The sequence below is a fragment of the Choristoneura fumiferana genome, chromosome 22, assembly GCF_025370935.1.
Source record: "Choristoneura fumiferana chromosome 22, NRCan_CFum_1, whole genome shotgun sequence".
In the NCBI taxonomy this organism is placed as follows: Eukaryota; Metazoa; Arthropoda; class Insecta; order Lepidoptera; family Tortricidae; genus Choristoneura; species Choristoneura fumiferana.
This window is the reverse complement of record NC_133493.1, coordinates 8862938-8877276: the sequence shown is the minus strand read 5'-3', so window position 1 is coordinate 8877276 and position 14339 is coordinate 8862938. Positions and strand designations below refer to the sequence as shown.

General features: G+C 36.2%; 1 protein-coding gene across 1 annotated transcript in view; it reads left to right on the top strand.

Moving 5' to 3' along the window:
• The window catches only part of LOC141440385 (uncharacterized), a 99065-nt gene that overhangs the window by 38503 nt on the left and 46223 nt on the right, over nt 1-14339 (top strand). Inside the window, exons 2-4 of the mRNA XM_074104893.1 lie at nt 9953-10281; nt 11864-12306; nt 13867-13968. Of these exons, the coding sequence (XP_073960994.1) occupies nt 10068-10281; nt 11864-12306; nt 13867-13968 (759 nt within the window). The 5' untranslated portion in view covers nt 9953-10067. The remainder of the gene's footprint in view (nt 1-9952; nt 10282-11863; nt 12307-13866; nt 13969-14339) is intronic.

Genomic DNA, 14339 nt, shown 5'->3' with positions numbered 1-14339 from the left:
GCAAGAATTTTAAACCTAATGACAATCAAGAAAAGTTGGCGTTTGATTGGATATTATGTGCAAAACTTTGTATGCCGGGACTTAAGAGGTTAAATTTCTGTTTAATTAATAAATGCGATTTTATAGTACTTTACGTACATAATTAAAAAATATAAGTGTTATCTTGGATTCAACGGGAATGAAAAGTGTTTGATACTAATTTCTGTTCAGTTCAGTATCAAATTGCTTGATGAATCTAAAGTTCTAAATAGGTAACACAAACGCAAACGTTCTTCTGATTTTTCACATTGCTAAAAGTTTCCTTCGACTAAATATGTTAAAGGTTTTTATCAAATTTATCAATGAATCCCTCAAGAAAAGAAACGAGAGAAGTCGTTACGTAATTCCATATATAATGGAACAGTCCAAACGAGCGTTCGAAATTCATCTTAAAATATTACAATTCATCGCGAATTCAGTACGAACGGAGAAAAAGGAAATTTTTGCATCAACGACTGTAGAAATCGAATTGGCGAGTCTTTGAACGTTTTTATATTTTTTTGTCAGCGATTTCTGAGCTACCTATTTGGAGTTTGCCCGTCGGTAGAGGATGATTCTGCCGAAATATCTTCACGGTTGAATGGAATTGCTTTTCTATAGCGTGTAAATTATGTTCTGTACTAGAGTATACCCGCGGCTTCGCACCCGTTAACTATTCGATCTGGTAGTTACAATTGAAATTCCTGGATCTTACAGAATTCCCCCGGGAATACCCAAAATTTCTATCTTGGTCTTCATCGAGGTTATGTTAAGAACTACTGTCCAAAATTTCAAGACCCTACCCCAGTGGTTGAAATTTTAAGATTTTATCCCTGTCTCGTGGGAATATCGGGATAAAAAATAGCTTATGTGTTATTTCAGACGTTCAGCTACCTACATACCAAATTTCATGACTATAAGCCCATCGGTCGTTTTTTTGAGATTTATCCCTATTCCGTGGGAATATCGGGAGAAAAAGTAGCCTATGTGTTATTTCATATGTCCAGCTGTCTACATACCAAATTTTATTCAAATGCGTACAGCCGTTTTAGCGTGAAAGAAGAACAAACATACTTACACACACAAAAAATCGCATTTATAATATAAGTAGAAAGTAAGATTTATTTTAAATAAACAAGTGCAGGTTTGAGTTTTGAATGTGTTTTTTTTTTTACATGATTAAATTACCTCTAGAGAAAAATTTCTTCTAAAATGATGAACGTCTTTAAATTGAAATTGCCAATTTTTCTAAGGTTTCGAATACCCGCACTTGATCACAAATAGTTCCGGCACTCGTATCACGAACTACCCGCACTTGTTCATTTTTATTTGTCATCCCATCGCAAAGGGTAATTACCCCGAAAAGGTTAAAACCTGATGGTAAAGCTGCGTTTCGTAAAGGGGTAACGAACAAGATGCCACTAGACATTTTGCATCGTGCAGATTCACACTGCACTCGTTTTAAGGAATAAATGTTAACTGTCTTCTATTTTGAGAGGTAAATTCCAAGAAAAGGTTAAAAATCATTGTTCTAAGAGTTTTATGTCAATAAAATTACAGTTTAAAACTTTTCTAATATTTAGTTCTTAGTAAAAATACAAAACAGAGGCTTATTTACCTTTAATACGTCAAAATAAAACTTCTATCCTATAAAAAATAATAAGTAAATCCTCACTCAATAGATCATGCAGTTTGAAAGGAAGTTTTTCCAGCAATGAAGCACTCAATTGGCTAAAAGAAAATTGTGTTTTGGAATTTTATGTAATCCTCTAAATAATAAATACTTTGCTTGGTGGTCTACCACGCTGCTTGAAACGAAAAGAATTTGCATGTCATTCTTCTTACCTAACCACAATACACATGTATAAATAAACGCATTGTTATATCACAATTTTCTTTCTAAAAACATGTTTCTTACTAATTTTAGGCTTTAATAAAACTTCTTATCATTTTATAAAACATCTTTTAGCATCTTTTAACTGTTATTTTCGTGAACCAAGTTATCCGTTTTAACCTATCTATCTATCTAATACTTTTACCTTACTGATACTTTAAACGAGCAATTCTTGTTAATTCAATATATATGTGTGTGTTTGTGTTTGTGTGTGTGTGTGTGTGTGTGTGTGTGTGTGTGTGTGTGTGTAATTAGAATCTCGGAATACTAATATCTCATAAACTAGTTTAAAATGATAAAACAGAGCAATCAAATCTTTAATCCATTTAAGTTCCGCAAAGCTGAACTTGGATCCGCTTTCGGCCATCACAACACTCTCCAGATTAGATCTCTGCCTGATTAAGTTTGATATTTGAATGCTTTTGGCATTTCGCTGTTTGCCATTGCTTTTGGTCCGAAGTTTCCAAGTCTGTGTTGAAGAATGATTTTGACGTTTGTAGCTCAAAGTGAGAGGATTCTAAAGAATTGATCTTGAATTACGAAATAAATGATGTTTCGACTTCTGACTTGATTTCTGAGTTTGATATCTTGGAATTGGTTGATAAGTTTTTAAAAGCAAATTTTTCGGTCGCGATACTTAAACATTCCCACGAAAACATAATTATAATCTCTGATTACGTTTCGAAGAATAAGAACGAGCATTGAATAACAACCTTCCAGGATCATTTACAACTGACATGGCTTGTATGTTAAATAACATCTGTCATTTAAAAATAAAACGTCAGACAAATATAATGTTCTAATAATTAAAAACTTTTATTTTAGTGTTGCAAGTTGAATTTCACTTGATGCTAGTGATCGAATATGTTTTGGATATTTATTTTGCTAAATTCTGTAAGTAATCATATTTCAGTAATCCTTGCCATTTTAAAAAAAAAACAGACAATAGTATTGTTTCCATATTTAAAAACTTTTATTTTAATTAACAATGTTCTCATGGAATGGAAGTTGACTTAAGTTTCTTAAGTCACATTTCACCTAATTCTAGTAATCTAAAACTTGAATGTGGTACGCCTATGTAGATAGAGTGATTGATAATACAAGTACAGTCAACAAAAAAAATAGTCGGAAAAAAGCTTGTAAGAATATAATTATGGTCATAGGATTAAATTGTATTTTATAACACTAGCTTCTTTGAAAATATATTAAGAAATAATATATTTATTTAATGAAAGACAATATAAAGCAGGATAATTATGAGTTTACATACAATAATAAAAAAGAACTAACCTAAGATAGCTTAACTAACTGTAACAATGAAAATTATAAAATATATAAATATATTTACAATATTTACGTATGTAATTCAATATTTAAATCCGATTTTACAAAGTACCTAAAAGTGAATCGTTAAATATGTTTAATACAGAAAACACTTGACAAAGTTTACCTTTAACAAAAGATAACTTTGTGCGTCTAGATTTAGAGTTTAAGCGCGAAGGTATAAAAGTAATACCTAGCCGAAGCACGAATGCTTTACGGCCTTGTAAATAAAAAACTTGTACCAGGCTGTAAATGGCACGCACTCGCCCTGTACAGTTGCCCGTCATCTCTGCCCTATATGAATAAAACATAAGAATATTTCAGCTCCGACGGTTTTTAGGGTACCGTACTTGAGGGTAAATGAGCCATATTACTATGGCTACACCATGAATGTCTAGTCTTTGAGAAACTGAGTCTCTTCAAATGACTGCTGCTACTAAGCCGGTTTGCCTTAATTTTGGGCAATAATTGACCATGGACACTTGGCCAGTCGAAGCCGTGGTGGCCTAGTCTCTGAAACAGAAGGTCGTAGGTTTGAGCCCGGGCTTGCACTTCTGAGTTTTACGTAATTTATTGATTTATTTATTTGTCAACAAAAAAATTACAGCATTACAGTTAAAACACCAATACGCTGTAAAATTCAAATTATACAAAACAAAAAGACAAAAATTACCTAAAAAAAAAGACTAATTAGGGACTTGAAGGGACTATGAGGGATTTGAAAGTCGTCTTCGTCGCTACCCTAAAACGACGGAACACCACACCCTCCGGCCAAAAGTCGGAGCGCAGGAACATCTGCTGGTACGAGGTTTATGTGCAAAGTTACATTAGAAATTTACCACGAACTTTGCGGTGAAGGAAAATATTGTGAGGAATCCTGCACAAACCTGCGAAGCAGTTCAAATGTGTGTGAAGTTCCCAATCCTCACTGGGCCTGCGTGGGAACTACGGTCCAAGCATTTGAGCTCATGATTAACAAAATCTATTTTTAAATAAACTAAACATTTATTTTAGGTTCCAACATCATATTTTTACGGGCCCATAAAATCTATTTTAATTATTGTATTTAGGAAGGTAGCACTACAATTGGTCATAATTTATTTTATCAATCATAAAATACAGTATTACAGTAAAAACACCAGTGCACTCTCAAATTCAATTACATACAAAAAACCAGCCAAGAGCGTGTCGGACACGCCCAAAATAGGATTCCGTAGCCATTACGAATTAAGTAATATTTTTCTAAGGATTTCGTATTTTAAGACTAGACCTATCTGACTATACCCCCCACTATAGGGTTGGATGAGAAAAAAAAAATCACCGCCACTTTACGTCTGTGGGAGGTACCCAAAAAATTTTTTTTTAATTTTTTATTGTACCATTTTGCCGGGATAGTTTACATAATATATCCGTGCAAAATTACAGCTTTCTAGCATTGATAGTCCCTGAGCAAAGCCGCGGACGGACAGACAGACATGGCGAAACTATAAGGGTTCCATTTTTGCCATTTTGGCTCCGGAACCCTAAAAAGACATATAAAAAAATACTAGTTAGGGATTTTTGAATTTCGCCTTCTTTGCTACCTTGAAACGACGGATCACCCTCGGGACAGAATCAATAAAATGAAATGCCTAAAATCCCAAGAGTACGGAACCGTAAGTTAAAAGTCTGACTCGCGCTTAACCTATTTCCAGTTCCCACAACCCTGGCCGCTGCCTTAAGTTTTCCAGACGCTCCCGGAAGTCAGGGGAGCGGAAAATTAATTTGCGGTAATGTGATTTTTTGACAGAAAACGTTGGATTTTTGTAAAGGTTGTTCGGGAAATGACGTAAATCTAAATGTTCAAAGACATTTTGAGGGTCCCCCCCCCGAAGTATAAGTTTTGCTCTAAACATTATATCTGTACCAAATAGTCACCGACCAAGTTCGGATTAATTAGGTAACTAAGTCGTCATTACCATCATCAGTCGGAAGACGTCCACTGGCGAACTAAAGCAAGAAAAATCGTGCATGTTGCATTACATTACATTGCGAGGCCGTAAAGCCAACGAGTTTGTAGTGGTCAATCGAGCGCCGCAGTGTAATGCAACTTGCACGACTTTTCTTGCAAGGCTAAACTCGGCTTTAAAACGCCACAATGAACGACAACTCGCCAGTTGCATCCACTTTGGCCGCAAGAACGTTAAAGTAATTATTTCACGTTATTACCGTGATAAGGCGTTTAACGCTTCAGCATAATGCTGAGTCAGCGACCGTTTGACTTTCGCGGGGACACACAACATTGTGTATATTGTATTTACTATTTTCATGTGTTTTTCTGTACTTTTTTTAATTTTTTATATTATTTGTATTAATTTTGCTGTATATGTGTGTCTTCTGTGTTAGTGAATAAATGTCTTCTTTCTTTCTTTCTTTCTTTCTTTCTATAAATCGTTGCTGGTATATAAACATTCGTGAAAAATTATGTAACCGATTGTTAACACCGCATTCACACACGGCGGAAAGTGATTTTATTTTATCCCACTAATATCATAAACTAGCCGTCACCCGTGACTTCGTCCACGTAGAATTCGGTTATCGCGATCCGATTATTATTATTATATGATTTATTAACAGAAAAGCACAGAGTTATAACACATATACAAAATTTTATAAAAATACAACTACTATCTACTTACTATTTATTACAAAACTTATACTAAATAGAAAATGTCTTCAAGGCTGCTGCTTTGGGGGGCCGTTCCTAGCAGGCTGGCAGCATTACCTCTCTGGATAGCTAGGCTGATGCGTTGTGCAAGGTAAGCACCAGCCCGCCGATCCCTTGAGGTATCTACCAGCCGAGAAGATATCTGGCGGAAGAGCTGTTTTGCCTCTGGCCCCCAAGGCCCCAGAGTTTCTACACCAAAAGGCGTAAATATACAAGCCTCAGCCTATTATTATTATAAATAGTGATAAAAAACTAAACATTTCATAATCATTTAACTTGATTTCACGACTTGACGCCACAGCCGGTGAGTTCGATCAAACGACCTTCAGCGCACCGCTGAATACTGTATGCTTCAGTATTGATTTATTTGAAATAGAGATAATTAAGGCTTTGATCTTCGATGAGGAATAAGCCAGTATGTTAGGTTTCACGTACGTGATTGCAAGTTCTAGTACCATTGGAATCATCATATCAGCCGCAGAACGTCCACTTGACTCCCACAAGGGATCTGATTCAATAAATCTAGCTTCGGTATCGGTACCGAATCCGCTTATCAACTCCGACTCCGGTTCTTTCGAGCGATTATTAGTTTGTCCATGGCCGATCCGGTTCGGTTCGGTGCCGAAATACTGAAGTACCGTTGCGTACAAATGACTCTTTTAAATCTGTGAGTCACTTCGGATATACTTACTACTGGCGAACCGGCTCCGGGGAGCGGCTCTGAAATTGTTATCAAGCTATCCCTCTTCCTCTCATAATAAATGCTGTTAGCGTGAGCGGGACGGCACATATCCGATCCGATCCGACGTGATTTAACGAAAGTGAAGTTAGTGCTGAATCGCCGATCGTGAGTCGCTCGATCCAATATCCGATCGGTTGGTCGGAGTTAGTTACTCCTCGGAGTCTATAAGATTTGAAAGGAGTCAATGAGGGATTCGGAACCGCTTAAGGATCTGACTCTTTTGAATCTTCAGATCCGGATTTACCCATCTCTACCATAAACCTCCACTTAATCCGGCGTGAACCTTTACTTTAACCAGGCTTTCCGTCCATCTCGTTGGTGGACATCCTACGCTGCGCTTGCAACCATTGCCATGCGTATTATTGTATTTTTTTTTCTTTTTAGGGTTCTGTACCCAAAGGGTAAAAACGGAAACCCTATTACTAAGACTTCGCTGTCCTTTCGTCCGTCCGTCGGTCTGTCACCAGACCGTGAACCGTGTTATTTAGACAGTTGAAATTTTTACAGATTACTTATGTAGAACTGTGCCCCCTATAACAACAAACACTAAAAACAGAATAAAATAAATATTTGGGGGGTCCCATACAACAAACGTGATTTGTTTGCCGTTTTTTTGCTAATGTCTAATGAATGTTGTATAGATATGCTGCGGAACCCTTCATGCGCGAGTCTGACTCGCACTTGGCCGTTTTTTTTCAATAGAAATGACTAAACAATCTTGATCTTCTATTTAGTAATAAATACATAAAAAATATAATAATCATTATCTTGGCCTTTATAGCGTCCCACTGGCTTGTCAGGCCTCCTCCCAAAATTGGCTTGTACCGTAGTGTCCACGAGCCAAGTGTAGATCGGGAACTTCACACACACCTTACGAAGTTTTCCTTCACTAAAAATTCGCGTTTAATGTTGGTACGAGTACTTACCTCGTTTTCCTTCTATTTTTTCTTCCAGCAGGTTAAGGAAGAATCGTATTAAGTGTCCTAATATTATATTAGTATATTAATATTAAGTATATTAATATCATGGGACACTTGACACCAATTGACCTAGTCCCAAACTAAGCAAAGCTTGTACTATGGATACTAGGCAACGGATAAACATACTTATATAGATAAATAAATACTTAAATACATATTAAACACCCAAGACCGAGAACATTCGTATTATTCATACAAATATCTGCCCGGCCGGGAATCGAACCCGGGACCTCAAGCTTCGTAGTCAGGTATATATTTCCCTTCGCAATTTATGGTCCACAGTAACATTCGTTTTTCTTTGACCATGGTAAGAACTTATTCGTTGTTTTCCCGTCCTGTCCAGCTAATCCTTTCCATTCTCCTCCAACACCACATATCAAAGGCCTATCTTATAAATCTTTCTCTGTCCCGTTGAGTCATTGTCCACGTCTCACTTCCACATAATACAAAGCTCCAGATATACACTTTTATAAGGCGTTTTTTAGCTTTTGTGGATATTTTGGCTTTGAGTAGATATTTTTTGACCTATTTTAACCAGGTGAAGGAAAAGACGGGTGTCATGTCGTATCAGGTAGTCAAACAGCTGGCCAAAGAACGTGCGGAGTGGCGATTACTCCACCGACAAGAGCCTGAAATTTAAGAAGAAGAAGTAGGTACTTAATTAGATTTTGGTTCGATCTCGAAGTTTCTTGCGGCGCATTCTTCTTGGCAATGATGGTCTTTCCGAAAGCGCTGGTAGTTTTAAAAAAATGACGTGTAAAAGTGCCCATTGCGGCCTATTTACTAAATAAATGATTTTGATTTTTTTTTTGATCTGTGTCTAACTGTGGGCTGTGGACACGTCATTAATGACGTGAAATATCCTATTACTTGAATTAATAGTTATCAAATTAATAGCCGTGGTGGCCTAGTGGTTTGGACCTATCGCCTCTCAAAAGAGGGTCGTGGGTTCAAACCCCGGCTCGCACCTCTGAGTTTTTCGAAATTCATGTGCGGAATTACATTTGAAATTTACCACGAGCTTTGCGGTGAAGGAAAACATCGTGAGGAAACCTGCACAAACCTGCGAAGCAATTCAATGGTGCGTGTGAAGTTCCCATCCGCGCTGGGCCCGCGTGGGAACTATGGCCAAGCCCTTTGTTCTGAGAGGAGGCCTCTGCCCAGCAATGGGACGTATATAGGCTGGGATGATGATGAATTAATAGCTTAGATACGAAAAAGCATTTTAAAACCACAAATACTAATACCCAAAAAAACTCTGCCTAAAGGAAGACATGGCTGAAACTCCCATAAATGCAAATCTTAAGCGTAAAAAGAAATATATAAAAGGAATATTAAAAGACATCTCGACAAAATGTCGGTCTTGAATCTGTGTCATACGTATATAGGTCGAAAGTTGTGGCTTAGCCTAGATCCTAGACAATATACGTCATTCAATTTTAAACTACTTGACGCTTTAGTGGTGATGAACGTAAATGTTATTAAAGGTTTATTACATTACTTCTCAGTTGTTGCTCCTTATTTCGTCTGTGAAGCATTCATTCGTCGCTATCCCGCGAAAATAATTGAATATTCTGTGATAAGAGCTAAATATCCTTTGTCCTTTCTAGGGTCTTAGACAAACAAGTATCAAAATCCATACTATTATTATAAATGCGAAAGTGTGTGTTTGTATGTTTGTGTGTATATTTGTCCGTCTTTCACGTCGAAACGGAGCGACGGATCGACGTGATTTTTGGCATAGAGATAGTTTATGGGCCAGAGAGTGACATAGGCTACTTTTTATCCCGGGAAAATGCACAGTTCCTGAGGGAACAGCGCGCGATAACCGAATTCCACGTGGGCGAAGCCGCGGGCAAAAGCTAGTATCATAATAATATCAAAATTTCATCACGGTTGGTTAAAGACTTTAAGCGCGAAAGTGCAACAAACAAGAGAACGAGTGGATATAGTTTGCATCTCATTTCTTTCTAAATAATCGAACCAACTCAGAACAGGTGAAAAGCCCCAACATTGTAATTTCATAGTTCAATAACTCAAAAACGGCTCAACCAATTTTTATCAAAATATAGATAAGAACCATGGTCGCAAGAAAACTTGCTTTCACGTAAAAAAAAAAAAATTGGTTCATTTGAGAGCTACGGGCTACGATGCCACAGTGAGACATTGGGGTCAAATTTATAACACCCCTCTGTTTGTGTCTGGGATTAAAAAAGAACCAAACTCTGTCAATTTATAATATATTTTTATATTTGGGTGAATACTAAAACAATTCTCCATCTTTACAGAATGCGTGACCGCCCCACATCACCTCGCGCCAAAAGATAGCATTGACATCAAAAATGACTATCAACTTGAGTGACAAAAACCAAATGTGACGTTCAAAACAATCGTGCCAAAACAATGTTTTGCTGCAAAGAACTGAAACTAATCTATGCGACTGTTGTACTGTTGCTTGAAGCGGCATTACTTGTTAATACTGGTGCTATGGAGTCGAAGAGGTCTTCCATTATGACTCAAAACACCGACGAGTTGAAGTCGTTGGAGCTTTGCATTAGTAGGAACCAGCAGAGGCTTGGTAGTGTTTTTGGGAATTACACTAGACATCATAAAAAAGGTATGTACAGTTTTGTTTATATTTCATTCAGTAGTCGAGTAAAAATTAGCTTCGTTTGCTCATATATCTATCCTACTCTACTACTCAAATCGTACTTCTAGATCGAAAGGGCACCAACTCAAAATAATACAGCATTTTAATGAAGGCCTTTCAGAAATTAAATGTAGGTCTAAATTCAAACGGTGTATTATTTTGAATTAATACCGCTTTAGATCTAGGTGTGCGAAATGTTAGAGTTTGTGAGTATGTATGCATGCGTGCATGTGGGCATGCGTGTGTGTGTGTATATCTGTTACGTTTTTACGCTGAAACACTGTACGTACTTGAATGAAATCTGCTATGCAGATAGTTGGACATACGCTACTATTCATTTCGATGTTCTGACGGGATAAAACTCCAAAACTTAAATCGCTAATTGTTGAAACACATTTTTTAGCTTTCTGCGTCGCTCTTATGAGAGCCATTGTAAGTGACGAAGTCTCGGCTGCGTATGTCATTACTTGGCTAATACTGACTAATACTACTGCAGCAGCTGCAAAAAAATATAGTTGTGCTAAATACTTGTAATCAACAGCATTGTAAATCTGTTTAAAAAATATATTTTTTCCGAACCAGTGGTAGATTTTGACATTTATTAGTACTTGTCATAGCCTAAATTGAATAAAGATTATGACTTTAAGTTTGACATGGTATTCATTTTTCGCTAACTCTTACCAGCCATTACGCATTGCAGTACTTTATTAGGTACTTGCTTACATAACGAAGTGGAGGTCACCGGGAAAGTTGGTCTAAGTTTAGTATGCCCGTGGACAAAATTCCTATTGGAGCATTTTTCACAACATACAACACAAGCCTTTGCCCGCGGCTTCACTCATGTTATCCATTCGATCTGGAACATTAAATGCACTGGATTGCATTAAAATTCCGGGATTCCACAAAAATTTTCGCGAAAATTCCCAAAGTTACAATACATCATGGTTGTCAATAAGGTTGCATAAAAATACCAGTATAAAAGTTCTTGTCTCTACACGCAGCGGTTGAGGTTTCGAGATTTCATCGTAATCTCAAGCGAATATCGGGATGAAAAATAGCATAATATATGTTATTTAGAAATCCAGCTGTCCGCATATCAAATTTCATACAAATTCGTCAAGGTGTTTGAATGAAAGAGTAACAAACTGACACACGCACGCACGCACATGTACACTCCCGAATTTTCGCATTTATAATGTTAGCAGGATTGGTAGACTACTGTACCAATACAGTACAGGCATTATACGGAGTCAAGTGTCTTAACGATGGTTATTGTTAACTTCAACCTACGACTAAATCAAAGTTACTTATGCTGATTTTTCGAGCGAAACTTATTATTAAATATATGAGTTTTGCTAGCGCGGAAAATCAAGTTTAAATGCTATCGATTGGGATATTGTAGTTACAAGTGACATATTATTTTAAGATTGTTTAAATACATTGCAACTTGGTCTTACTTTGTTGAAGTCCATGTCAATGAATCAAAACACTAATACACTAAGAAGTTTAGTTTGTAGTACATAAAATGCTTAACTTATGTTTTCCACAGGTCACAGAAGAAGAACAACCACAACAACGCAATCAACAATCATCTACACAACAGTCGAGGATGAAGAAGCAACAGATCCATATACAACCATAGAAACCACTACCCATCCTAAACTACCAAAACCTTTAAGACTATCATCCTCAATGCTAGATAAAGACTACGATGTACATATAGATAAGAATGCAATTGATGATGAAATCAGTGAGATAGAAAGATTTAAACATCAAGAGAAATACACAGAGCTAGATGAAGCATCATTATCTAAATCGTTAAGTAAAGTTAAGAAAATGTACAGAGATTCGGCAGCATCGACTGCCAATAAGTTAAGTGGGAAAGTCGGCAAGACGGGTATATTTTTGACTGACAATTGTACAACTGTAATAGCGCAGATAGGAACAACGGCAATTTTGCATTGTGAAGTTAGCGATATTACTGAAAATACGGTGAGTTATACAAATATTTGTAATGTTTATTAAGCTGGTTAAGTACTAAAACTACTTGCAACTAAAAACTAGAAAATACGTGATTTGTTTTAAAATATTTCAAATTATTTTAGCATAATATGATTGCGCAAGCTTGACTGAATAAATCATAAAAAAAGTTGCTCTAAAGATGAGCTCCTGGTTGATTTTTAAACGCATCAGTGTATTGTGGTGGTGGTGATGGATCCATATTGACTCTCATAAAATTATTATTCCTTTTTTTATTTTACTACCCATGTTCATAATAATTACTCCTCATAATTTTTTTCCTCATACTTTTTTTGTTCATAAATTTTTATTACTAACATCGGAACTCATAACAGATCGTGTTCATATTTTTTTTACTCATAATGGTTATTACTAAGAACACTTCTCAACTCGTAATGTTGTTTATCAGAAAATGTTCCTTCATAACAGACGAATATCATAACTTTCTTATTAATAATGGAATTCAGAAGAAAACATTTTCATGATTTCTTGCATAAACGTAGCTATCATACGGTCGAGGGGAAGGAATGTAATTGGTTCAGTTCATTAAAGTGAATTAACTTTAATTGATAGACACTACTTGAATAATTAAATAACCAACTTCCCCTGAAATCAAAGTAGGACAGCAATTAAGCCGAAATAATTGTGAGCTATCGATATAGGTCAAAACTTCCTTTTAATTACGTTTCGCTTAAACTCGTGAATTTGGCCTTCACTCAAGTATTTTAGAGGTTTATTAATTCAATTCAGAACCTAAGGCTATGCGAATCTTGGAGGGAGTTCAGTAAATAATGTATTTGGCCTAAATTTTTAGATAACAAGTTTCGAGTTGAAAAGATAAACATGCAAATTGATAATGAAGGCAGACAAACAAATGGCCGCAAGTTAAGCATAATTTTATTTTCTGTTAAAAGTTTATGGAATGTTTTTTTTGATGTTTTACATAATTATTTACCATTACTTGGACTTTGATAACTCTTTCTATTTTACGAAGAAAAGTATGTTGAAATTGGCTTAGGTCACATACGTAATTATTATAGTAGCAACTTTTTGTCGAGATTACAAAATTTTGAGTTGACACCCCATATTTTATCTTGTAGCTTATGAAAAAAGACTTCAAGTCATTTAATTTTATGTCTGCAGGAAGAAAAACTCTTATTTTTGGTATGACCTACCGGACTACTTGAAAAAGTTAACTTAACCATTAACAAATGGATAGTTTGACATAAAATGTACATAATATGGCATTGTTTAATGTTAATTAATGTTAATGGCTAACCATTGACTGACTATAAGACTATAAGTCATAAGTCAGTCTATCAGTCAGGACTTTTACTACATCCTATTTAGAAGATGAATGCCTTGTTATACCTATGTCATCCTATGTGATAAATATGTGTGTCTCTGATGCCATCTCCAACCTTATAACGCCCTTCTTTTTACGTCGGAGGTTAAACAGATGATGACTATAGGGACACTGGGACCCGGACGTCTACCTTATTTACATTTTTTTTACAAATCCCAATATTACAGGTGACATGGATAAGAAAAAAAGATTACTCGCTGCTATCGGTGGGTCTTGTCACATACAGCGCTGATAGCAGATTCTTCTCAGCCCACGGCCGACACGTTAAGGTAAGTCCTATTAATGTGGGGCTAGAGGAAACAAAGATAAGTGAGGGCACCGAAATAAATGGCTCGAGGAACATTCTAGAGCAAGGCGGGGGTTGAATTTATTTATTTTTGTATTGAGGATAGGAGCGCCTGGTTTAATTGAATCAAAGATTAGTGTATAATTGAATAAGAGCTTTGGAATATCAATGTCGCTTTTAAAAAGCTAAAAGTGTCTTCCATCATAATTGCTCGTAAGCAGAGTCGTAAAAAGTTATATCACGGCCTTCTTTGACGTTGCACTAAAAACAAATGTGCTAAATTTCATGAATTTAAGCCCAGTGGTTGAGATTTCATGATTTTATCCCAATTTCGTAGGTATATTGGAATACAAT